Raw genomic sequence first — 23,247 nt, forward strand, 5'->3', positions numbered from 1 at the left:
GACCCGGAACGCCACCCACCCCCCCGCCGCCACATTGCCCGGCCCCACAACCCCAGACCCTGGCCGGGGAAACGGGCAGCACTGCCAAGCGAGGCAGAGCACTCTGGGCGTCCAGGGAGCTTGGGGCCAATCTCTGGCTCTGTCAATCGTAACGGCCCCACCCCCACACTTCAGCGTTTTCTAACCCTTTCACTCTTTGGCAAACCTCCCAGAGCAGGGAATTTTCCAAGGGCAGGAAAGGGACAGGGCCAAGCCCTGAAGTGTGAGGCTCAGGAGAAAGAAAGCCTGGACACAGGGACTGTGGCGGCAGGATTCTCAGTCAGCCCCGAGAGGCCCGCCCCCGGCCCCAGCGTGGGTGGGCCTGTCCTAATCAGGTCAGCGGGAACGCAGAGGAGTGGCCGGAGGCCTCCGAGGTGAGAGTCTGTCCTGCTGGCCCGGGAGCTGCGGACGGCCTCAGAGGCTCAGACTGATCCGGGCAGACAGCCAGCAAGAAAACCGGGACCTCGGACCTCCAGCCGCAAAGACCTGAATTCTGCCAACAACCGGTGAGCTGGAAGGGGGACTCCGAGCCTCTCATGTCACGGCAGCCTCGCTCCAACCTCACCTTCGGCCTGAGACCCCGAGCAGGAGCCCGCCAGGCCTCACGCTGGCCCCCGACCTCAGCATGGTCTCCAGCCCCTGCGTCCGCAGTGAATGGCTGGCCACCACCGGCACCTCACACGGGACTGCGTGAACATTCAGGGAGAAAAGGAGAGAGAAGAGGGGAGGGGAGAAACAAGAGGGTGACCGCAGAGGCGGGCAGCGAGCCGGGCTGCCGGGGGCACGGGACGGCCGAGGGTCCAGGGTCCCGCCAGGGAGCACCAATGTCTGCGGACGACCCAACATCATGAGTCAGAATTGCAAAGGGAGGCGCGGGAACGAGGGTGAGACGCGTGCCGACGGGTATCCGCCGCGCCCAGGGGCCAGGCCGCGTGGCAGACCCAGAAGCGGCACTGCCACCCGGGGCCCCCGGCTCCGCTGGCCGCGGGTCGCTGAGCCCGCACGTCCCTCTCCTCCCATCCTCCGCGTGGCCCGGCCGGCACACGGCCGCCAGGCCCGCAGATGAGCGCCCGGGAAGGCCGTGGCAACGCACTGGCAAGCCCTGAGGTCAGGGTCGATACCCGCCCCGGCCTGGGAAAGGCCTAACGTCTGTCTGCCTGGGACTCCAACCACGCTCTTGGGTTTCCAGAAACGTGGCGCCGGCAGCAGCAGGGACACCCCCACGGAGCCCTCAGAGGCCACCGACACCACCCCACGTGCGGACGAGATCACGGAGGCTACAGCGGTTAGGGACCCACGCGAGGAGGGACCAGACGCCTCTCCGTGTGCCCACCTCAGAGGGGCACCCGCCGCGTGGGCCCAAGCACCCGCCGCCCCCCACCCCCTAAACCCGCCTCCCACTGGCCCTCAGGGCCACACTCCTCTGCCTGTACTCTCCAACCCCACGAATCCAGAGGCTTCCAAGAGGTGGGCAGAGCTGCAGGCCCTGGGGCCACAAGCCCGCTGCCAAGTGTGTGGGGTTGCCTGCCCGCCCTCACATACGCCTTCAAGGTCTGTAGCGCCAGCCAAGAGGGCCCCGGGCAGCTTCCTCCCGGGGCGTATTTCCCAACCATGGGTAGCGAGGAGTCTGAAGGGTCCAGAACAGGGACGAGCGTGCGGTATGGTGGCCTGGAGCTCTGCCAGCTGCTCCGGGCCAACCCCTGGAAGGAGAGGTCTGGGCTCCTGAGGCCCCTCAGAAAGGAAGCCCCTGTGTCGGCCTCACCGGTGGGGCCGGCCACGCTGGGGTAAGATGCCCTCTGAGCCAGCTACGTGGACACCAGCCACCTAAGAGCAGAGCCAGGACCTCAGGGCCTGTGTCCATCCTGGGGCCTGGAGGACAAGGTGGGCTGCTGGGCCGACCGGGAAGAGCGAGGGCCCACGCAGCCCATCCCCAGACAGACCCAGGGTTCAGCCCACCCACCCAGGGCACGGGGGCGAGCGCCAGGAGGCCCGTGACTGCAGGGAACCATCCCTGAGAGGCACCTTCGGGGCTCTATTCAAAGAAAAGAACAAGTTGGGGGCTTTGGCCACTGGCCATAAGGGGAGGTGGGGCAGCACCCCCATGACCTGGCTGGGAGGGACTAGGGACTAGACAAGCCCGTCTCAGGGCCACGGGCGCCCCCAGAGGCCAGTGGCGGGACAGCACCCGCTCCCCGTGGCGGGTCCCAAAAAGGATGGGATGGGATGACATGGGGAAGGGGACATCCCCAGGGGCCACCAGAGGGGGCTAGACTACCCTCCCTACACCTCTACCCTGCCCCTCACCCACATCAGGACAGAGAGCTCCATGCAAACAAGGCTACTCCATGGAGGATGCCCGCATGGGGGCCGACACTGGCGGGGTGCGGGGACAGGTCACTTCAGACAGAATTTCCAGTTCTTCTTCACTTAGGGAGGGACGGAGGGAGGGTGTCGGACAGGATAAGGGCAGGTAAATGGATGGAGGGAGACAGATGAAGAGGGCAGACGGCTGGTAGGTAGGTGGAAGGGACAGGTAGGTAGGGAGCTCAGGAGGTGGACAGAGATGTAAGTGAGCATGTGCCTTTGCACGCGGTGCTCAAGCAGAGCCGTCTTCGGTGCAAGCCCACAGCGGACAAGCCTGGCTGATCACCAGCTCAAAGCAAAAGAATCCATGGGAAAGGGACGTGCGGTGACACCGGACTGAAAGGGAAGTCAAGACTCCCGGGCACAGCTGCTACGGGGAGACCAGGCACCGCCTGACACAGCTCCCTCCAGCCAAATCCGGTTTGGAAAGAAAATCAGCCCAATTTACCAGCTGAGCGGCCCCTTTCAACAGGCTCCAAGCCCGCCCACTGCTGGGGCCAGCTGGTTGGCACGGCTTTTCACAGTAGAAAGGTCGTCTGGGGAGACGTCCCCCTGAGACTTAACTGATCCTCACAGGCTTCGGGCTGGGACCTGGAGCCTCAGTCCTTCCCCCACGCTGGCTGGCGGTGAGCAGCACATAGACCCCCCCCCCCAGGACCCTCCTTTTTCTTCTACAGGGTACAGGCCACAGGATGGGACCTCCCCTGCATCCGCCCCTCCACCCCACTAAGTGCACAACCACCTGGAGTCTGGGTCCTCCATCTAAGCCCTGCTGCCCACGTGGGGAACGTCTGGGCTGGGGATGAGGACACTGTCCTTTGCTGCCAGGCCCTAGTGATTAAGAGGCTATTTTTATAAGGCAGTGTGTGTAAAGGCCGGACCTACCCGAGACACTGGCCAGAAGGCGTCCCAACCTAGGGCTGCTGGCAGGACTGTCCCCAAATTCACCCCCTATCCCACTACCAACGGGACAGGTGCAAAACTGTCACGCCCCTGCTTGAACGTTCAGCACACAGGACCCCCTCACCTGCCCGCCCCTCACCCCCAACCAAACCCCCTCCCTCGCAGCCCTGGTGTCTCTTTGCCCTGGGTGAAAGCTGCCCCCTGCTCTGCCACCCAACCCGCCCGGTCCTCGTTACAAAAGCGAAGCCGTCGGCCCGACCCCTTGCTGGTTGTGGCTAAAACGGGAGTTCTGGGTCACGGTGGTGACCGATGAGCAGTTAACTCAGAGGCGGCCCTGGCTGACTCGAGCCCCCCCCTCCGGTTGATTCAAGGCCAGGCCTGCCTTGCCAAGCAAGGCGAGGCAGGGACGAGACTTATCTCCGAGGTCGGTGAGCCGAGACCCCACGGCACAGGGGCCGCCCACGTGCCCCGGACCAAAGCTCCAGTCCCACCTACGTGTACTGCTGACACAGAGGAGGCAAAGGGTCCCGAGAGGCCCCTACCTGACCAGTGACCCCCAGAGCTACTGTGTAAGCACCCAGGAGAGAATTCCTCAGGTCGCCTCAGACACAAGCTGTATGTGTTCCAGACCTCTCAGTGGTTCGAGAAAACTATAAATTCATCTATCAGCCTTGTGAGCAATAACCCATCACCACCTCTTGGCGGGGGCTCCTGCTGGTCCAGAAGCTTCACACAGGCTTTCTCCAAGTTAAGAGGCCCCCCACTATGGAGTTTCTTTGGGGGGGATGGGTACAAATGTCCCATGCTGGCCCGTGGTGACGGAGGCACGCCCCTGCGGATACATGAAGAACCCCCGGACAGGCCACTTTAAGCAGGAGAACCGAACGCCGCGTGAGGTACATCTCAGTGACGTGGTGGCAGAACGCAAGATGAAGGGACTCCAGGAGGCCCTTGTCCACACCAGCTCCTCCCGAGCCGGGCAGGGTTGTACCGTCAATTGAGTCAGTGCTCCGTGGAGAAGCGGCCTGTCCCGGGGCTGAGGATTCTTACTGTGACAAAGGTGAGGGGTGGTGGGGGCTCCTTACGGGGAGCAGAAGCCAGCCTCAAGTCTCCCACTGGCCCAAACGGGACATGCTATTAGAATAAGTGGCAGGGACAGATTACAACCCACAAGATAAACAGGAAACCAGGAGCCACCGATGTAAGTCAATGAAGTTTGGCGAGAAGCTCCGTTTGGGGGCCGCGGAGGCCCTTGCCACACACACCGTTAGCAACCAAGGGAAGGGGCCACATTCACAAGCAGGTGCCTCCGCACCAGGGCAGGTGGAAAGCGGAGGCCCGGGCAGGACACGGGGAGAACGAGCATTGTTTCCGATTCCTGCCGAGAGGGGTGACCGAGGGACCACCAGTCACCCGCAGTGGGGACGATGTACAGAATCGCCAGCCTGAGATCCACCCGACATCCAGGTCCTGGATGGTACACAAGGGCGGAGGACCTGGTCTCGTTCAGAGGAAGCTGAAGAGAAACGAGAATCAGACGCGGGTGACTCCAGATGGGGTCTCGTGGCTGCAGAGGGCATCGCTGAACAGACCGGACAGAGGCTTCGATGGCACAGAGGGGCCCATGCTAATTCTGACTCAATGACTGTGCTGTGGTTAAGAGAATGTTGGTTGCAGAAAATGCACCTAAAGTATTCCGGGTGACATGCATCAAGTCAGCACACAACTCTCAAGCGGTTTGGGTGAAAAACGCTCATCGCGTTTGTGACTCCTCTATAAGTTTCAGGCTGCCTTGGAAAAAACAGCAATATAATCCCCAGCCCGGCCACGTTACCCCCATTTCACAGATAGGTCAGTGAAGGCTCAGAGTGACTGTCTCCTGCCCAACAGCACACAGGTGGACGGCTGAGCCAGTCAGGTCCAAGCGGGACCAGACAGGGGCAGGGGTGAGACGGTCCGGAGTGCACCCCCGCACAGGGGCCAGGCGGGTTCTCTGCAGCCGCAAGGCACCCTCAAGGCCGTCTGTCCGCTCTGATCAGCCGTGGCGCCGTGGCGCCAAGGGCACGCCACAGGCTCACAGGTCAAGCGGCACCAGGGAGCGCCCGCCTAAAGCTGCGCCCCGTCCAGAGGTGGGAACGTCAGGAGGTGTGGCGACTGTGAGAAGCCTGGCGGATCTTCACGCAGGTCAAGGAGTCACCTACCGCCCGGCCCAGCAATTCCGTCCCTGGGTACACACCGAGGAGTGAGAGCGGGTCCCCGCAGAAGCTCGTGCGTGTCTACAGCGGCACTAATGGTCACAAGCGCACCGCGCACAAACGGTAAACGGAAATGCGGTGCAGGCATCCTCCACTTCGCTTTTACGGAACACCTGTGTCAGTACCAGTTCTTGCTGATCAGACTCAATCTGAAGACTTCTGCGTGTAGGGAAAAAAAGACAAAAAGCGGGGAGAGCGTCCAGCACTGGTTCCGCAGCGAGCTGTAACAGAGGCGGCGCGAACCCCGGCAGCAAGCGCGGCCCCGCCAACCTCCTTCCCGGGACCCGCGTCAGCCGCCAGCCGCCACAGCTCTGAGCGGTGTCCGTGAGCACCTGGGCTCGATCACGACTGATTTTGGGTCTCCATTAGCGAAGTAAGTCCCGGGGAGTAGAATCACAAGAGATTTGGGGTCTGGAAACGCCCAAAAAACTTTCCACGTAAATTAACGGTAACTGTTTTTGCTTTATGCCGTTTCGGCTGAAGAAAGGTCTCACAGGAACACTGTGCTTTCGGACAGCAGGTGACACTTGGGCATCCACACGATGGGACATTGCTCGGCCACACAGGGAATGAAGTCCTGGCCCAGGCGACGTGGGACAACACGGATGCACACAGAAAACATCCGCACCAAAAAGCCGCACGCAGAAGACCCACACGGGATGATTCCATCTACATGGCAAGTCCAGAACACGCAGACAGAAAATGGGTGAGGGTTGGCCAGGGGCTGGGGTGGCGGTGGGGGCCACGAGAGGGCCAGTTCAAGGACACTGGTTTCTTTGACAAAAGGCTGGAATGTGGATGGTTACGTAACTCTGACCCACGGAGCCCTACGCTCGACGGAGGTGACTTATAATGCCTGTGAGTTACAGCTCAGTAAAGTGATTCTAGAAAAAGAATACATGATAAACACAACGTCCTCTTCTGGACACAGGCTCTCCTGGGGGCACTGGGTGGCGGTCACCTTCCGTTTCCTCTTGAGGTTGCCCTGTTTGGCCCAAGGAGAGCCCGTCCTGACAGGGAGGAGCGACCACAAGCCGCCCACTGCTGGCCAGGGCGCCAACGGTCACATTGTCCACACGACGCGGTCGGTAAGGGAAGGACCACAGCGTGGTCGGAGAACCGCCTGGAAACAGCACTGAGGAAGCCACAGATCCTCTGGTTTGAGGGCTACGATCTGGTCGGATTTTCGTTTCTTCACAAATTCCGCATGTGGCTGTTTCCTTACCCTTTGACCAAAGAAATTTCGGCCGAGACAACAGAGCACAGGCCGTCCCCGCCACACACACAAAATGGCACCAACGGCTGGGGAAGAGACAAGGCCTCGGCAACGTCCGCCCGGCCCCTGCCTGGGCCCGGGCTCTGGGTGGGATGTGCTGCTTTTCCAAGTCACTTTGCACAGCAAGAACCGTGCCCTCCAGGGTCCAGGGGCCCGCCCCGTCGGCCCCTGGCTCTGCCCACCCCGCTGAACTGACTGAACGGGGCCACCGGGGGCCACCGGCCCTCGCGTGCGGCAGGCTTGAGGAACCGGGGTTCAGTGAGAGACCGTGCGGTCCTCTTGCTGGGCTCACCCACACACCTCAGCTCAGCAGTGACCCCGCAGGCCGACCCAGATGGTGCCCACCTGTCACCTACGCAGCCCCGAGCCCGGAGGCCACCAGGGACCCACGTGGCACTGACTCACACCTACGGTCCTCCTAATCCGCATTCTTGGGCCAGGGGCTTCTCACAGCACCCTGGTTCTGGTCAGGGTCCCGGTCACGTTCCGGCAACACACGACTGCCTCAGACCCTCCAGGATGAGCAGCAGGGCCGACGCTGAATTTCAAGGCACTGAAGGGAGATGGGGGCACCACGGGTCCACCCACAAGTCAGGGCTGAGGGATGAGCAGAGCCAACCTCCCTGCCTCGGACACACCAACCAAGCAGTAGCCGGCTCTGTGTCAGCCCGACTGCTGACTGTCAGCTCCAAACACAAGTTTACGAAGAGGTCGTCCAGAAAACCACAATTAACGCTCGGTGTCCGCTCCCAAATTTCGAGACGTGTGTGAACTTTTTCTCCACAAACAGGTACGAGATACAAACACTACTGGGAACAAGCACCTAGCAGTTTTCCCCACTGGAACTCTTCCTGCACGAATGCACCAGAAGCGGGACTCTGCTGGAAAGAGCTGCACAGCATTTTATTCACGGATGCCCCGGGGTGTGGCGGGTCACTGGCCCAGGGAGAGGGTCTGCAGGGCACTTTCACGTCTCGGGGGTTCCTGACCAAGGTCAGCACGGCGCCAGCATTTTCTGGGGCCTGGGGCACGGCCACCGAGCAAGGGGCCCGACCCTCTGCCGACACAGGTCAGGAGCCGCTGCCATCGGGACACGGTCTTAGGAGCGGGGCCCTGCGGCCCTGATCCCCCGCTCACCTCAGCACGAGACGGAGGGGCCACAGCGAAGGGCCTCCCTGCACGTGCGGGGCCTGCCGGGGTCACTTCCCGCTCCGTGGCGGCTGCCGCCTCCTCATCTGCAGGTCCTGGCAATCGGTCACCTTCGCTCTGGCCCCCGCCCGAGGCCGCCGCCGCCGCCGCCTCTTCCGAGCCCCTCTCCCAGCAGGGCCCCCGGGCTGCTCCTGGGGCCCGGTGTGCTCAGCCCCCGAGCCCTGCCGCCTCGCCATCCTCTCAGCTCCGGAGCTCAGGTCTGGACACGAGTCCTCCTCACCGCCTTTCCCTACAACAGCAAGGCCATGTGAACAAGGCGCCGGGGCCTGGTTGCCTCGCTTCCACCCGGACCAAAGACGCAGGCTGCGGCCTCCGGGGCCGCACGCGGGCCACACAAAGGGAGCCCACACAGAAGCACCGACGGGCTCAGGAGCGTCCCAGCAGCGTGGAGGTCAAGTGCCACAGCCATCGGGCACCCGCGAGGCTATTTATGGTGGCTCCCGGCCAGGCAGGAAGACCGGAAGCAGACCTCCAGGAAAGCCAGCAGACAGACTCAGGAGAGAGGAGGTGGCCACAAACATGCGACCCGAGGGGTGAGGAGGCCCGGAACGCAGGATGGGGCAGACTGGATCCGGCGTCCAGCCTAGCGTCGCTGCATGAGCTGGGCCACTGACTGCAGCAAGGGCCCGGGCATAAGCCAACACGGGGGGAGGTGGCCTGGGCACGGGCAGAAGCAGTGGCGACCCAGGACACCCTTCAAAGGGTAGATGCCGGGACCTGAGACGGTTAGCACCGTGGGTGAACGCCAAGGTCAGCACCAAGGCACGAATCCTACCCGCCTTGTTCTGTAACGCAGATTTGGGCAAACGCTTCCTCGTCCTCCTCTCCCGCCTGTCTTCCTGCAGGTTCCTGCAGACTTTTTCCGGAACGTCATCCTCAGGGAAGAGCCCTAGGGACCAAGGCAGGTGATCAGGAGGCAAAAGGCGGGTTGTGATGCTGTCGGTGCGCGTTCAGGACTGCGAACCACCACGCAGGGTCCACCTCCAGGCGCCGCGAGTGGGAAGACCGTGTTCATGCCCCCACAGCCACGACCAGCTCGAAGCCGCGTCAGCAGGAAGTGGGGGGGGGGGGGGAGGTTCCTGCAGCGCCGATGGTGGGTCGTGACCCATTCCCTAAAAACCTCATGCTGAAAGGGAGCCAAGATCGCCCTCCGGGCCAATGGCGATGTTCTCTATGCTGACGGGGACAGCGCCTGTGACACCCAGACGTATGTAACACACACGCATGTACGTGCATGAATTTTACCTAAAAATCCCACACTTCAGCTCACGGTGCGCACAAAGTAGTTGGGGTTACGGTGGGACGGAGGAAGAGGGAGACATGTGACACAGCAGGGACAGTAAATACTGACGGCAGAACTGGACACCCTCCCGACGTCGCTCTGCGTTTAAAAGTTCTCACAGCGAAATGGGGGACATGCCCGTCTCCAGTCATAAGCCGAGAAAACACCTTTCAGAAGAAGCCTCATTACCAGCCCCCTCAGCCACACGCTGAGAAGTGCTACCGTCTGCCACACAGCGTGCCAGCAGCAGGGCAGGCCTGAGAACTCACTAGAAATGCAGGTTCTCGGGCCACCGTGCCCGGGGGGCCAGCAGAGCGTCACAAGCCCCCGGGGCTCTAGCACACGTGCAGGGCTGACAGCCACAGCATCGGGCTAGGGCGAGCGCAGAACCCCTCGGGCCCCCTCTTCCCCAGACAGAGCCCCGCCTCCACAGACCAGTCAAGCCGTGAGGGTGACCATGCGAGCCAGCGCACGCCCAGGAGAAAGGCCGGGGTCCCGGCACGAGATGCTCACCTTCGGCGAGGTCCTGCAACCTGCAAGGAAAGACAGGCACTCAGCACGGCCACAGCCGCTGCCCGAGGGCGGAGGCCGCGCCCGTCTCTGCACCGGCCGCCCGCGATGAAGCCCCCCACCCGTGCTCTGAGGTCGGGACGGAGGGAAGGCACCAGGCCAAAGGAGCGAGCGACGGCAACACCAAGGACAGAGAGAAGGGCAACTTACTTCCGGATCACTTTGTAGAGGCGCTTCCTGTTCTGGGAAGGGGTGTCCTGCTGACTGGCCGCCGCGAACAGTCTGCTGGCCACAGCCTCATAGTCAAACTGTTGCCCAAAAAGAGACACCAGTCACCTCCCAGCTGCTCTGGGAGTGGAAGCCGAGCAGAGAGAGCACGCAGACCACATGCAGACTCTCCGATGGGGTCACAAGGACGGGTCCTGACGACGTCCTCCCGAGTCCCCTACGCTAACACCACGTACAAGGCATGAGGCAGCGAGCAGGACCCCAGCGCTGCTGACAATGTAAAGGGCCCGCCCAGGCCAGCCTCTCTGTGACCCCGCCCCCCCGCCGCGCCCCGGGCAGCCACATCAAGATGAGCAGAAAACACTCGTTCAACTCTGACAGATGCTACTTAGGCCATACACCTAATTCCTACTCCTTTAACAAGTAGTCAACATTTGAAAAGTTAGTAGGAAGTGTACGTTTCCAATGGGCCTGAAGTCACAGGTCCTGTTTGCCGGGTTCTGACCCCGAGTGCGACACAAAAGGTGACCCATCGGCAGTGCTATCTCATGGGTCTAGTGCTCCAAGAGGCGAACAGGGAGCACACCGCTTGCAAGGACTCCGTGACTCGGCACGTGAGGGGCTGGAGCGCCCGCCTTCCTGGCAAGCAGAGGCGGAGCCAGGCCCCGAACACAGGCCACCCACCTGGAGGACGGGGCCCATGCTGTCCTCGCCATCTCCTGCTGGCTCCTCGCTCGTGTCAGGTGCGGCCCCGTGGAGAGAGCCTAGAACAAAAGGGCCCCCGTGAACAGGTGCATATACCCAGCGTGCAGAGGACCCCAACACAAACACCTGGGAACCTGGAGCCCCGTGCACCAGGGCCCAAGACCTGGGCAGAGGTAGGTGCAGGCTGGGGTGGGGGTTCACACCGAGCGGTAAGGTGCCACTGCAGGCCTGGAAATGAAAGCAACGTCCCACAGGCGGCGGGGCCTGAGCAGTCCTTAGAGCGAAACTAAGAATTACGAGCGGGCGTCTTACATAGCCAACGTAGCGTCAGAAGTTCCGGAGACAAAGAAGAGGGGTGCTAGATGCCACCACGGGAGAGCCCCGGATCAAGGGGCCGCAGAGACAGTGTTCAGATCGCTTGGGGCTATGATGTCACGGCCTACCTACAGCATGGTTCTGGACAACAGGCAGGCACGCAGGACAGAGAAAGGGGACGGCAGGGCCACAGGCAGGCTCGGGGGGCCCTCCAGGAGACTACTAAACCTGCCTGTGTCGAGGCGACTCGGCTACAGAGGAAAAGGATGGGCAAGATACACAAGATGGCTGGATAAAACGCTGGGGGCACAAACACAGCCACCAGGAGAGCTCCACTGGGGGCGTGAAGAGCTGGTGGGGGGGGGATATTAACCCTTGAATCTACGTGGTCAAACGACCTTCCATAAGGGCTCTAGAACCACTCACTGGGGAAGGACAGGCTCTTCAACAGACGGTGCTGGGAAAACTGGACATCCATGTGCAAGGGAACGAAGCTAGGTCCTGACCTAGCACCATAAACAAAAATCAGCTTGAAGTAGGTGAAAGACCTACGTGTAAGAACTCAAACAGTGTAACTCTGAGAAGTAAATAAAGCAAGGCCCTCACGAGACTGGACGCAGCGAGGACTTCTCAGGTGTGGCCCAGAAGACACAGGGAACAGGGCAATTGAATTTTATGAGGATGAAAACTTCCGTGCATCCAAAGCCGCTACCCAGAGGACAGTGCACAGAGGGAGAAGATATCTGCGGATCACAAACCCGACAAGGTGTGAGTGTCCAAAACACACAGGGAGCCCCTAACACTCAGCGGCACAGGGCATCCTGCCCTGCCCAAAACAAAGGACTAGGGCAGACCCATCTCCGGGAAGACGCACAGACAGCCACCAAGCGCATAAGGGTGTTCACATCCCCGATCATCAGGGACACACAGACCAAAACCACAGTGAGACACCCCCTCACACCCACGGGGATGCTCCCGCCAGCAAAACAGGACATGGGGCCCCTTATGCGCTGTTGGCAGGAATGCAAGATGGTGGAGCTGCTGTGGAAACAGCATGGAGGGGGTCCCCAAAAAATTTTAAAAACAATTATGTATGATCCCACAATCCCACTTCAGGGCATTTGCCCCCACGAACTGAAAGCAGGGACTCCGAGCAATCCCTGTTCACCCGTGTTCACTGCAGAGTCCCTCACAGTAGCTACAATGTGCAAGCAACCCAAGGGTCCCTCGATGGGTGACTGGACACCCATAACATGGTCTATGAACAGTGGTGCACTATTCAACCTTAAGAGAAAGAAATGGAAAGAAACTGACATGTGCTTGAGGTCGTGATGCTGAGTGAAATCAGCCGGCCACAAAAGGACAAATCCCGTGGGACGCACTTATATGAGGCCCCAGAGCAGTCAGCGTCACAGAGACAGAGAACGGATGGTGGGCGCCATTGGCTGGGGAGGGAGCGATTGAGGGGAGGGGGTCAGTGTTTAACGGGGACAGAGTTTCAGTGTGGAAAGATGGAAAGTTCCAGAAAGATGGTGGGGACAGCTGCACAACAGTGTGAACACGCTTACCACCACCGAACTGAACACTTGACGATGGTTAATGTAAGCTTCACATAACGCATATTTTCGCACAAAAAGAGTCAGAGGCAGGCAGAGTCCTAAAGCTGGCGGCAGACGCACGCCTGCAGCCACAGGCCACAACCGAGGCCACAGGCCACCTGAGATCAACGGACGTCCCACAAGGACCCACATGAGCATCGAGGCGGTGAACAGACCCCAGAGCCCTTCCCCGGGACATCCCCCGTGGCAGGTTTCCCCGTGGTACGCTCCATCCACTCACTCACCCACCCCGGCTCGTGGGCACCTCGTCTGTGCCAGCTGCCGCTCCCGGCACTGGGGACGCAGCTGTGATCAACAACCCTCGCCGTCCTGGGGGAGCCCACGTCCGGTGGGGAGAAAGGGCCACAAATGACAAACGTCATTTATCTAAGTGACTTATCCCAGAAAATGAGATGTGTTGTGGGGAAACCCAGTGAGCGAGCCAAGGCAGGGGCTGGGAGGCTGTTTCAACAGGGTGGTCCGGGTGGGCCCAGTGATGGAGGGTTGGGACCGGAGAGGAAGGGTGAGCGGGGAGGAACCATAAGTCAGAAAGGAGCCAGGGAGTCAGGATCGCATCCTGGGAAAGGGAGGCTGGAGAGGAAAAACACACGTGCTTGTTTCTGGAAGTCAACCCGGCTGCCGGGCCACGGATAAAAGCTGGGGGTAAGCTCAGGAACAAGGGGACCAGGCCAGAGGCTAATGCGGAACCCCGGCAGGCACCGAAGCTTGCCGGGCCAGGACGGGTGCCGGCACACCAGATGTGCTGTGACCCTCACCTCTCCGTGGCTCCTTAGACGGCACGTCCTCCTCCCGCTCATCCTCCGACGTCCCCTCCTCCTCCTCTGGTGCCTCCAACTCATTCATAAGGTCCTCGATGGCAAACGGGGCCTGCTCCACGATCGTTTCAAAGACGCCCCGAGTGATGTTATGCAAGACCAGGGAGCTGAGGGGCAGCCGCACAGGAGCAGGCCAGTTAGGTCGTGCCCATCCATCCAGCCCCGCCCACGGCAGCCACCCTCCAGTGGCCCTGTCATGCACCCGGACGGGACTCAGCCTCTCTTCCCGGAGGTGGGCATCCGGGGAATTCAGCGAGAAAGAACCGGCCGGAGGAAGCCCCTGCCACTTACTCCTTAGTCTGAGCGGCGATCGTGCAGAAGGGCTCGATGAACTTGAGGTTCTGGTCCGCCGTCAGCTACGAGGAGAGACAGGCGTGGCCTGAGGCCCTCGTGCCTGAGCACAGGTGAGGGGCTCGGCCGCCACCCTCGGCCCGCCGCCCTCACCTCCGTGGCGCCCACTTTGCTCAACTCCTCCAGGAAGATCTCAAGGAAGTGGCTCTTGACCCCGCTGGGGGCCTGGCTGTCAGGGTGCAGGATCTCTGTCGTCAGCAGCTCCAGCAGCCGTTCCGCCTGCCTGAGGAGGGAGACGGGCAGGTACAGCAGGCGGCCACAGCCGGCCACGAGCCAGTGAGGTCCCTCTACCTGAAGCGGAACTCTGACGGGGCACGGTGACAGGCAAGCGCCCATCCTCCCAACGTGCCGCTTTCCGCCGGTGCCGATCTGGTGACCCGGGCGGGTCTGTTCCAGCACAAAGGACTCGTCATTACAGACGTGGGACCACTGTCGGCACCAGCACACGTGGCAAGACAATCTCAGCTACGAGGGCCTTCCCTTCCATCACCATGCCGGGGGCCTGGAGTGACAAGAGGCCGCACCACCACGTCTCGCACGGCTCCGTCCTCACGGGGAGGGAACGCCAGGACAGGGCAAAGACAGGAGGGGAGGCCAGCGAGGGGGAAGAGCCACTTCCCCGGTTCCACTGCATGGAGCACGTGGCCCGGGCAGACCACGTCTGCCCTCCCCTAGCATGCTGGTTTCAGTGGTCTGAGGCCTGGGGCTCCAAGGTCAGAGAGCCCTGGCGACCAGCCTTCGATGGTCCCGATGCATCGAGGTGCAGAGTGACGTAGCGTTCCCTTCACCTGAATTGTAAAACGCGCCTTCTTTAACGAGCTCCGCGGCTGAAGCGGACGCTTGGCCGCACGGGGACTCGCTGGCTAGGAAAGGATGCTGTCTGCGGCTCAGCCCCGGGACCCCTCCTCCCAGGCCAGTGCCAGTAACGAACGTTGCCAGGCAACCGGCGCCATCCGGCTGTGCGAGAACGGGGACAGGCTGCAAGGACAGCCGGGGCGGACAGCACTGGTGACCCCAGGCCGATGGGAGGCTACCAGCTTCTTCAAGAGGACCTCTGCATTCAATTCCCCACAACGAGGCTGGAACTACTCTCGCAGTGATAAACCGAAGAGTTAACAGAAGTAAGACGTCCCTTCAACATGCCCCTCTGCTCAGGCACCAGCCACCTACGGTACGGGGACTGAAATCCTGAGTCCCGTCGGGTGGGTGCCTGACCCCGGGCACCCCCCCCCCCCAGAAGTAAAGGATGAAAATCACTCAAAAGCAGAGGCACCCTTGCCCTAAACATGACGTCACTCATAATCAGAGAACTACGGTCCGCTCCTGCTGATCCACGTTTATTTGGGAAAACGCAGGCCAGAGGCAAGGACGTCCCCTTACTCTCCAGAAGATGCACCGCCTGGGCTGGGACACGTGCCTGGTGTAGCAGCTAGGCCAGTGGCACTGGTTTTAGGGTCCGCATGCTTGAAATGAGCACTTGAGCATACATACGATTCTTAATCACGAAACCACTCACAATATGTTGTTTCTGACCCTCCCTGCTCCCCAGACCTTGCCGCAGAACACGGGACACAGGGGGCGTCTTCGATGCATCATCAGTGAAATAAAAAAGCGCTCTGCAAACGTGGTGTTTGCGCCACGCCCCTCTGTGCCCCCCACACCGAACACCGCAGAACCTTAAAGGTCGTTACCTGTTGCTGTTCAGCATCTTAAATGTGTTCTGAGTTCCTATACAGGGAAGTGTCACTCTCACGATGAGAAAAAAGTGTAAAGAAACAGTTTTAATTTTAAAAGCTTTAAAATGGCAGCTCAGAAACCCATCTGGAGCCGCAGACCTCGGCCTGCCTCCTGAAGGTGTAGACAGTGGTGCCATACCTGGGAGGCACGGCCCAGGTGGCCTTGCCGGGCGTGGTCCCGGGGGGCCCAGGAGGGTGGAGGAGGGCTGGGGCTCGGCACAGCCCCCCAGCCCGGAGCCCGGGGGAGCCCAAGGCCGGCCACAGACCGAGGGGGCCTCTTAATGTGGGGGACGCGGACTTCCCCATCACAAGCACCACTGTCAAAAGTGACAAGTCTGAATGAGTCAAAAATTTCTGTAACTGGAAGCAAGTACCACTGATAACAGAGCCAACTATGCCACCCCGTATGAAAACAAAACAAAAAACAAAAACCACCACCGTGGCTGTGCGTTAACTATATTGAGAAATGACACTACGTTATTTACAATGAGAGAACTCAATTGGGATTCAGAGTAAGAACTCACCATCGAGGCTGAAAACGTTCACTTCTGAGAACACAAGAACCAACTATGATGTTACAAATGCCTTCCTATGAAGCACCACTGGGTCGCCCTTTAACGGGAAGACTGACGTCTCTTTATGACAAAGAGCTAAAGAAGAGGCACGTGACCCAACCCCCAGGGAAGGAACGTGGGCTCGCCCGTGAGAAGCACAGCGGCTCTCAGGATGCACCATGAGTACCAACCTTTCTTCCCACCCCTGCATCTTCAAGGCCTTCAAGGACTCGTTCAGGACCATCCGCATGAGCTGTGGCATGAACAGAGACCCCCGTTAGTGGGAGCAAGGCCCCGACTTCCCAGAATCCCCTCCACCCTGGTCGTCTCTGTGGCCCAGAGCGCACAGCAGGCCCCCCAGAGCTGCTGGTGGACAGGACACCAAGGTTCAGGACCCTGAGTCGAGAGGATACGCCGCTGCCCCCAGGCTGGGATGCTCCCACCTTCCAAGAGCACCCGGAATTCCAGCTCACAGTGGACACATCCGGGGGCACCGGCAGCACCATCAACAAAAGCCAAACGGAAGTGTCCTCGTTTCAGGGGTGGGAGCAGGGAACCAAGCGTGGGTCCCCCCTGGGGAGGCAGAGCGCTTTGGGAGAACCAGGTCTGGAACAGAGAACGGCCCCTCTGGGCCCCCCGAGGGCTGCTGTCCCAACAGAATGGAAGCATTCGCTCGCTCTCTCGCCTTCGCATCAGGTCCCGGCTCCCCCCACAACTCCCCGCTTCCCGCTGCAACAGCCTTTCCACCCGGTTTCCCCACCGTCCAGAGGCCGAGCAGCACGCCCGCAGAGGGGTCCGGCAGTGGCAAAGGGACAGAGCGTGCACAGGGCACAGCGGGCAGCCAGCAGACCCGTGCCTAGGAACACGGGGTCTCATGTGACATCACTCACGGGGCCGGCGGCGCCACCAAGGGGGCTGTGCTGCTGGGCGCGCTCACACGGGCCCCCGCCAAGCAACAGAAGCCCTCCTCCCAAGGTCGCGGCAACTGCATCTCAGGGAACGGGGAGCTGACTTACACAGAAGCTCCTCTGTCTTGTAAACCTGCATCTCGTGCACGTGCACAGCTCGGGCCCTGGCCCCACCCCGACTGCCCTAGCGCCCACCCTCCTTCCTACTGGGGCTCCGGGCCTTGCCCGCTAGCTGGTCCTCACCCGGACATCTGAGATACACAGTGTCCACACAGCCCCGGGCCAAGTCTGAGCTGGCAGCCGATCCCGAGTAACTACAGCCCCACGGGGCCGTCCTCAGTGAGGCCCAGCCAATGCCCTACTGGGTCCCCACTGGGTCCCCTGCTCTCAGACGGCAGCACTGCCCCAAGTCCCAGCGGACAGCACTGTAGTAACGAGACTGCGGTTCAAATGGGGGGGAGGGGAGTGGACGGCAAGACCCTGAGTGCGTAAAACTCCACCTGTCCTGCATTTCTGAGCGCAGACAAGTAACCGAAGCTCGCAGGAATGCAGCACAGAAAAGAAAAAGGGGATTCTGCACACAACCATCACATGAATCGTCCTCACGCAGAGGAAAACATCACAGGCTGGAGCCCACCGTGGACCCGAGGCCTGTGTCTCGGGCACGAACCCGACGGAGGCTTGCTGGCTCGCAGGTCCACGGCCTCTCCAGCAGGGATGCGATGGCTGCACCACCGACTCTCCCCACACGGGTGACTCTGACACCCCTGCCTGAGACCGAAGCCCGTGCGTTACGTTCTGAACCGTCTGCACGCTCACCGACGCTGAGATGGGGCAGACGCGTGGAATCGCGGGCCCGTGCTCCCCTCGAGGCCCGTTGGACTCACGGGTCACAGTCCTCAGGGCCACCGCGCTGCCCAGGCCGGGCAGGAAAGGCTCAGAGGCCACATCTCTCGGTGCCGTGCCCCCAGCTCTCCCCCACTTGCCCTCATGCCCACCGCCGCCGGCACGGGGGGACCCAGAGAAGAACGCAGAGCCTCCTCACCATGTAGAACTTATCCAGGCGCAGTCTGTCAATGCCCGTCCACTCGCGGTTCATGGTTTGCCAGAATGTTTGAAGGAACAGGTGCTCTGAAGGAGAAAGGCCAGAAGAGAATCACAGGGGAACACGGATGCTGCTTTGCAAAGTGGGGTGAGAGAATGTGGAGAAACCCGGTCAGGACGCCACGCGCAACCAACCGCTGGGGTCCTTGCCCCAGGCCGCGGAGCTCAGAAGCAGTGTTAGGAAGCGGGCCTAGAAATGGGACTCAGAAAGCAAGCGCCCAGCTACAACCTCAAACCGCAGCCACGTTCTCTGAAGAACAGGCACAGAAAGCTGGCAAAGCCGGCAGCAGAGAAGCGGCTCCAGCCAGTCCCCCCGCCCCCTCCCCGACACCCACGCCCGGCCCCCGCATCCCCTAACCCGCTCAGGCACAGAACCCCACCGATGGCGGGGAGGGAGCCACACACAGTGCCACGAGCTGTGTCCCCCAAATTCACGTTGAACCCTAACCCCAGGACCTCGCAATAACTTTATCTGAAGATCGGGTCTTTAAAGAGGGAACGAAGGTGAAATGAGGGGGACGATGGGGGCCCTAAGCCAACCTGACTTGAAGAGATCAGGACACAGACACACAGGGGGACGAGCAGGTGAGGACGCGGGGAGAGGACGGTGTCTGCACGCCCGGGAGCAAGGCCTCCAGGAACCAGCCCTGCCCACGCCTGGACCCCGGGACACACGTGGGGCCTCCCTGATCTCCTGGGACGAGTTTCTCCAACAGCAAAGGTTGGTCAGGCGCTTCAATAACAGACAAGCCCGAGTCCAACTCGTGCAACTATCACCAGGCGAGTCTTTCTACTTGGCCTTCTGCAGGCTCTCAGAGAGAACAAGTTAGAAAACACAGACCTCCGCTGTCTGCTCAGATGTAGTTACCTCGACTACCTGTGCACCCCTAACTGCAACTACTCCACCCACGTAAGTGTAACTGAACTAAACCCGCCCGGTCCTCACCAGCAACGGCCACACTATCTACAGGGTGACACCGGGCCACCCTGGCTGTGGCCCACCTGAACACCGTGGGGAGGTCAACACTGCCGGTGCCCGGCCCCAACGCCAGAGCCACATTCATCTGGACCAGGGTCTAGACATCAAGATTTGTAAAGAGGCCCCAGTGATCACAGCGGGCAGGCAGCAGGGTTGAGAACGACGCATCTTGGGCAGGACAAAAACAGAAGCGCTGGGGAAACACTGAGGGAACACCCCAACTATCAGGTGACTCAGCCAAGCAATTTGGCAACCCTGCACTAGGTCTCCATTTCTAGGTCTCCGTTTTTATTTTAAAACGTAAGCTACCGGCCCTTTAGACTCCAGCTGGGTCCACGGTGGATAAACAGGTGAATACCGTCGGACACCTAGAGCAGGGTTTTGCAGCTAAGCACCAGCAGACGCCAGGCAGAACGGGACCTCCCTCTTCTCTAGGTCTCAGGACGCAAGCCTCCCACGTCCCGTAGCCAACGCTCAGCCGTTCTGCCCTTACCCCAGGGCAGGGATACTCACGTGCCTCTGTGGTCTGAAAAGCATGGATGAGCTGGGAAATGGTCCTCCCTAGTTCCTCCTGCGTGGTAAACAGTAAAAACCGCTCTCAGACCCTGAAGAAACGTGGTCTTACACCAAGAAGCATCAGCAGAGAGGGGTGCCTGGGTGGCTCAGTAGGTTAAACATCCGACTTCGGCTCAGGTCATGATCTCGCGGTTCGTGAGTTCGAGCCCCGCGTGGGGCTCTGTGCTGACAGCCCGGAGCCTGGAGCCTGCTTCCGATTCTGTGTCTCCCTCTCTCTCTTTGCCCCTCCCCCATTCATGTTCTGTCTCAAAAATAAACGCTAAAAAAACTTTAATATAAAAGGATGTTTTTTACAATATTGGGTTTTTTTGGTTTTTTGTCTACTCACTTATTATTTTTCAATTTACATCCAAGTTAGTTAGCATCTAGTGCAACAATGATTTCAGGAGTAGCTTCCTTAATGCCCCTCACCCATTTAGCCCATCCCCCCTCCCACAGCCCCCCCAGGAACCCTGTTTGTTCTCTGTATTTACGAGTCTCTTCTGTTTTGTCCCCCTCCCTGTTGTCCTTATATTATTTTTGTTTCCCTTCCTTTATGTTCACCTGTTTTGTCCCTTAAAGTCCTCATACGAGTCAAGTTATATATTTGTCTTTCTCTGACTAATTTCACTTAGCATAATACCCTTCAGGTCCATCCACGTAGTTGCAAATGGCAAGATTTCATTCTTTTTGATTGCCGAGTAATACTCCATTGTATGTGTGTGTGTATATGTATATATGTGTGTATATGTATATATGTATATATGTATGTATATGTATATACGTATATATGTGTGTATATGTGTGTGTGTATATATATATATATATACACACATACACACACACACACACACACACACACACACACACACCACATCTCCTTTACCCATTCATCCCTCGGTGGACATCTGGGCTCTTTTATACTTTGGCTATTGTCGACAGCACGGCTATAAACATGGGGGTGCCTGTGCCCCTTTGAAACAGCACACCTGTATCCCTTGGATAAGTACCTAGTAGTGCAATTGCTGGGTCGTAGGGTAGTTCCATTTTTCATTAAAAAAAACCCAAAAAACACAGTTTTTTGTTTTTTTTAGCAAAAAATAAAAAATACAGCATCGAAGCTGTGAAAGTGCACCCAGTGTCTGAGGCTACCTTAAACGCCCGTCTGCCCTCCCAGTGGCACGGCTACTCCGGCTTCTCCTGCTACCGCCTCATACGCTCACCTGGAGGAGGGCCTTGTCCTGCATCCACATGCAGTAAAACAGTCCTTTCCAAACCTTGAGCAGCTCGTCATGAGTGAAACCACCTGCACCAGAAACAGCAACACTCGAGGTAAACCAAGATTTTAGTGCCGGGAACAAAGCCAGAGAAATGCGACCGCCCGAATTACATCAAAGCCTCTCACTGTAAAGGTGCCTGGCCCTCTCCTCCAGCCCATCCTCTCAACTCAGAACCCGCGGGGACTGGGCCTAGTCTCCCAGGTAACAGCCATTTCATTCATCCAATAAACAAGCATCTACAAGTATCCATATTCCATTTCAGGACTCTCAACACTGCATGCGTCTGTCATAATGCATTCAGCTCTACACTTGGGATTTGTGCATGTTTGTGTTAAGCTTCAAATTTTAAATGAAAAAGTTAATTCATTCAAACTAGTAAGGGAGCTACAGAAAAGCACTTGAAATATTTACAGGGGTCCTAAAAATGCGCCCGGCACTCCGTTCCTGAAGCAATGGTTCTCAGACTTTAGCACTAGGAATGGAATCACTTGGAAGGTTTCTGACTCCTTAGGGCTGGAATGGGACGCAATAATTTGCATTTCTAACAGGTGCCCGGGTGACACCGAAGCTGCTGATAGGGGCCACACTTTCAGAACCAGCGTTAGAGAGATCAGTTCACAAGAAGCACGTTCCCCGCCCCGGCGGAGGCCACACTGCACCTAACTCAGACCACAACCCAGTGACCACACAAAGAGAAAACTACCAACGGCAACAAATGCCGCCCTGAGGGAAAAATACCGAGTGCCCAAACACCCGGGTAGCAGAGATATCAGGACACATGGTCTGATGACGGCGCCGGTTCCCAGGGGGAGGGAGGTGTGAGCTGGGAAAAGGAGATAAGGGCTGGGGGGGGGGGGGTCCACGAAGAGGGACACCTGGTCACCACCACCACCTGGAGGAGCCGCAAGGGGTCGGAGAGGGGAGGGGCGCAGGGCGAGAGCTCGCCGGGCAGGACAGGGGGGCCTGCACCACACGGAGGCCGCGCCGGCCCGGCCACGTGGAAGTCCCGCGTGGTTCGGAGGTCCCACCCGGCCCCGCGCCTCCGCAGGCCTCCGGCCGCCCCGCGACCCCCGCCGCGGTCCCACCCCGCAGGGCGCCCACGCCCCGCCAGCCCACGCCAACCTGCGGCCCGCTGAGTCCTGGCGACGATGTATTTCCGGAGCCTCTTCACCGCCCGGTCCCGGGTCACCTGCTCGTTCCCGGCCAGGCGCTGGGCCAGCTGGATCTCCGGGGGAGCGGCACGCGCGGGCCCATGGCGAACGCCCCCGACCCTCGGGCGCCGACGACCACTTCGCTTCGCCGGGGCGTGCGCGCGCGTGACGTCACAGGACCGCGCCGGCCTCTCTGGGGCGTGCGCGTGACGTCATCGGCCCCGCCCGTCTCCCTCGGCGCGCGCGAGTGACGCCTCCCTGCCGCGCGCGCCTCTCTCGGGGCGTGAGCTCCCGCCGCCTGGCGGCGGGTCCGGGATGCTGCTTCTCTGGTTCTGCGGGTGGCCGTTGCCCCTGGACACTCGGGGTTAAAGAGAGACCATTATGGGGCGCCTGGGTGGCTCGGTCGCGTCAGCGTCAGGAGTCTTCATCTAGGCTCAGGTCGTGATCTCACCGTGGGTGAGGTCGAGCCCTGCGTGGGGCGCCATGCTGGCAGTGCGGAGTCGGCTTGCAGTTCTCTGCCTTTCCGTCTCTCTCTCTGCCCCTCCCCTGCTTGCGCGCGCGTGGGCTCTGTCTCCCTCTCTAAATAAATAAATAACTTAAAAAAAAAAAAGAGGAAGAGGTCATTAAGCGTGTGCCAGTCTTTGGGGGGGGGGGGCTGTAGTTCACCCTGTAAGGGTTAAATTGTAGTGTAGGGCTAACGCTTAGCTTGAAAAATAACAGCGTTGAGTTGACACTGAAGGTTAAGAGATAACAGCCTTGCTTTGCTCTGGTAAACTAGCTTCATACTCTTGTAAATTAGGCTTCACCAATTAAGGAAACAAAAGTCCAAAGAAAAGAGCGTCAGAGGCAGGGTCAAGGAGATCCACCGGTTGCAACTTAGAGGCAGAAAGTCTAAAATAAACACGTCATTAGGCAACTGTTTCTAACTCATCTGGCAACTGTTTCTAACTCATCTGGAACCTGTTTCTTCGTTCTGTTCCCAGGTGATGATAAAACGATGTGATCGGTTATAAAAACTCTGTACCCCGGCTGTTCCGGGCCGCACTCTTATCAAGCGTGTTGGTCCCGATCGGTCGGCCTTGCCTCTCATTGTAGTAAACTTTGTTGTG

General features: G+C 59.6%; 1 protein-coding gene across 1 annotated transcript; it reads right to left on the minus strand.

Moving 5' to 3' along the window:
• Nucleotides 1–3,946: 3,946 nt before the first annotated feature.
• On the minus strand, nucleotides 3,947–22,350 carry RRP1 (ribosomal RNA processing 1; the record flags this gene model as incomplete). The annotated part of the gene is made up of 13 exons (XM_043595962.1): nucleotides 3,947–8,275; nucleotides 8,822–8,935; nucleotides 9,842–9,861; nucleotides 10,049–10,146; nucleotides 10,751–10,830; nucleotides 13,461–13,627; nucleotides 13,812–13,876; nucleotides 13,965–14,094; nucleotides 16,353–16,414; nucleotides 18,115–18,200; nucleotides 19,666–19,723; nucleotides 20,931–21,013; nucleotides 22,110–22,350. Coding segments are annotated over 13 exons (1,443 nt in total), but the record flags the coding sequence as incomplete, so codon positions are not given.
• Between the last annotated feature and the right edge of the window lie 897 nt (nucleotides 22,351–23,247).

The sequence above is a fragment of the Prionailurus bengalensis genome, chromosome C2 (assembly GCF_016509475.1).
Source record: "Prionailurus bengalensis isolate Pbe53 chromosome C2, Fcat_Pben_1.1_paternal_pri, whole genome shotgun sequence".
NCBI lineage: Eukaryota > Metazoa > Chordata > Mammalia > Carnivora > Felidae > Prionailurus > Prionailurus bengalensis.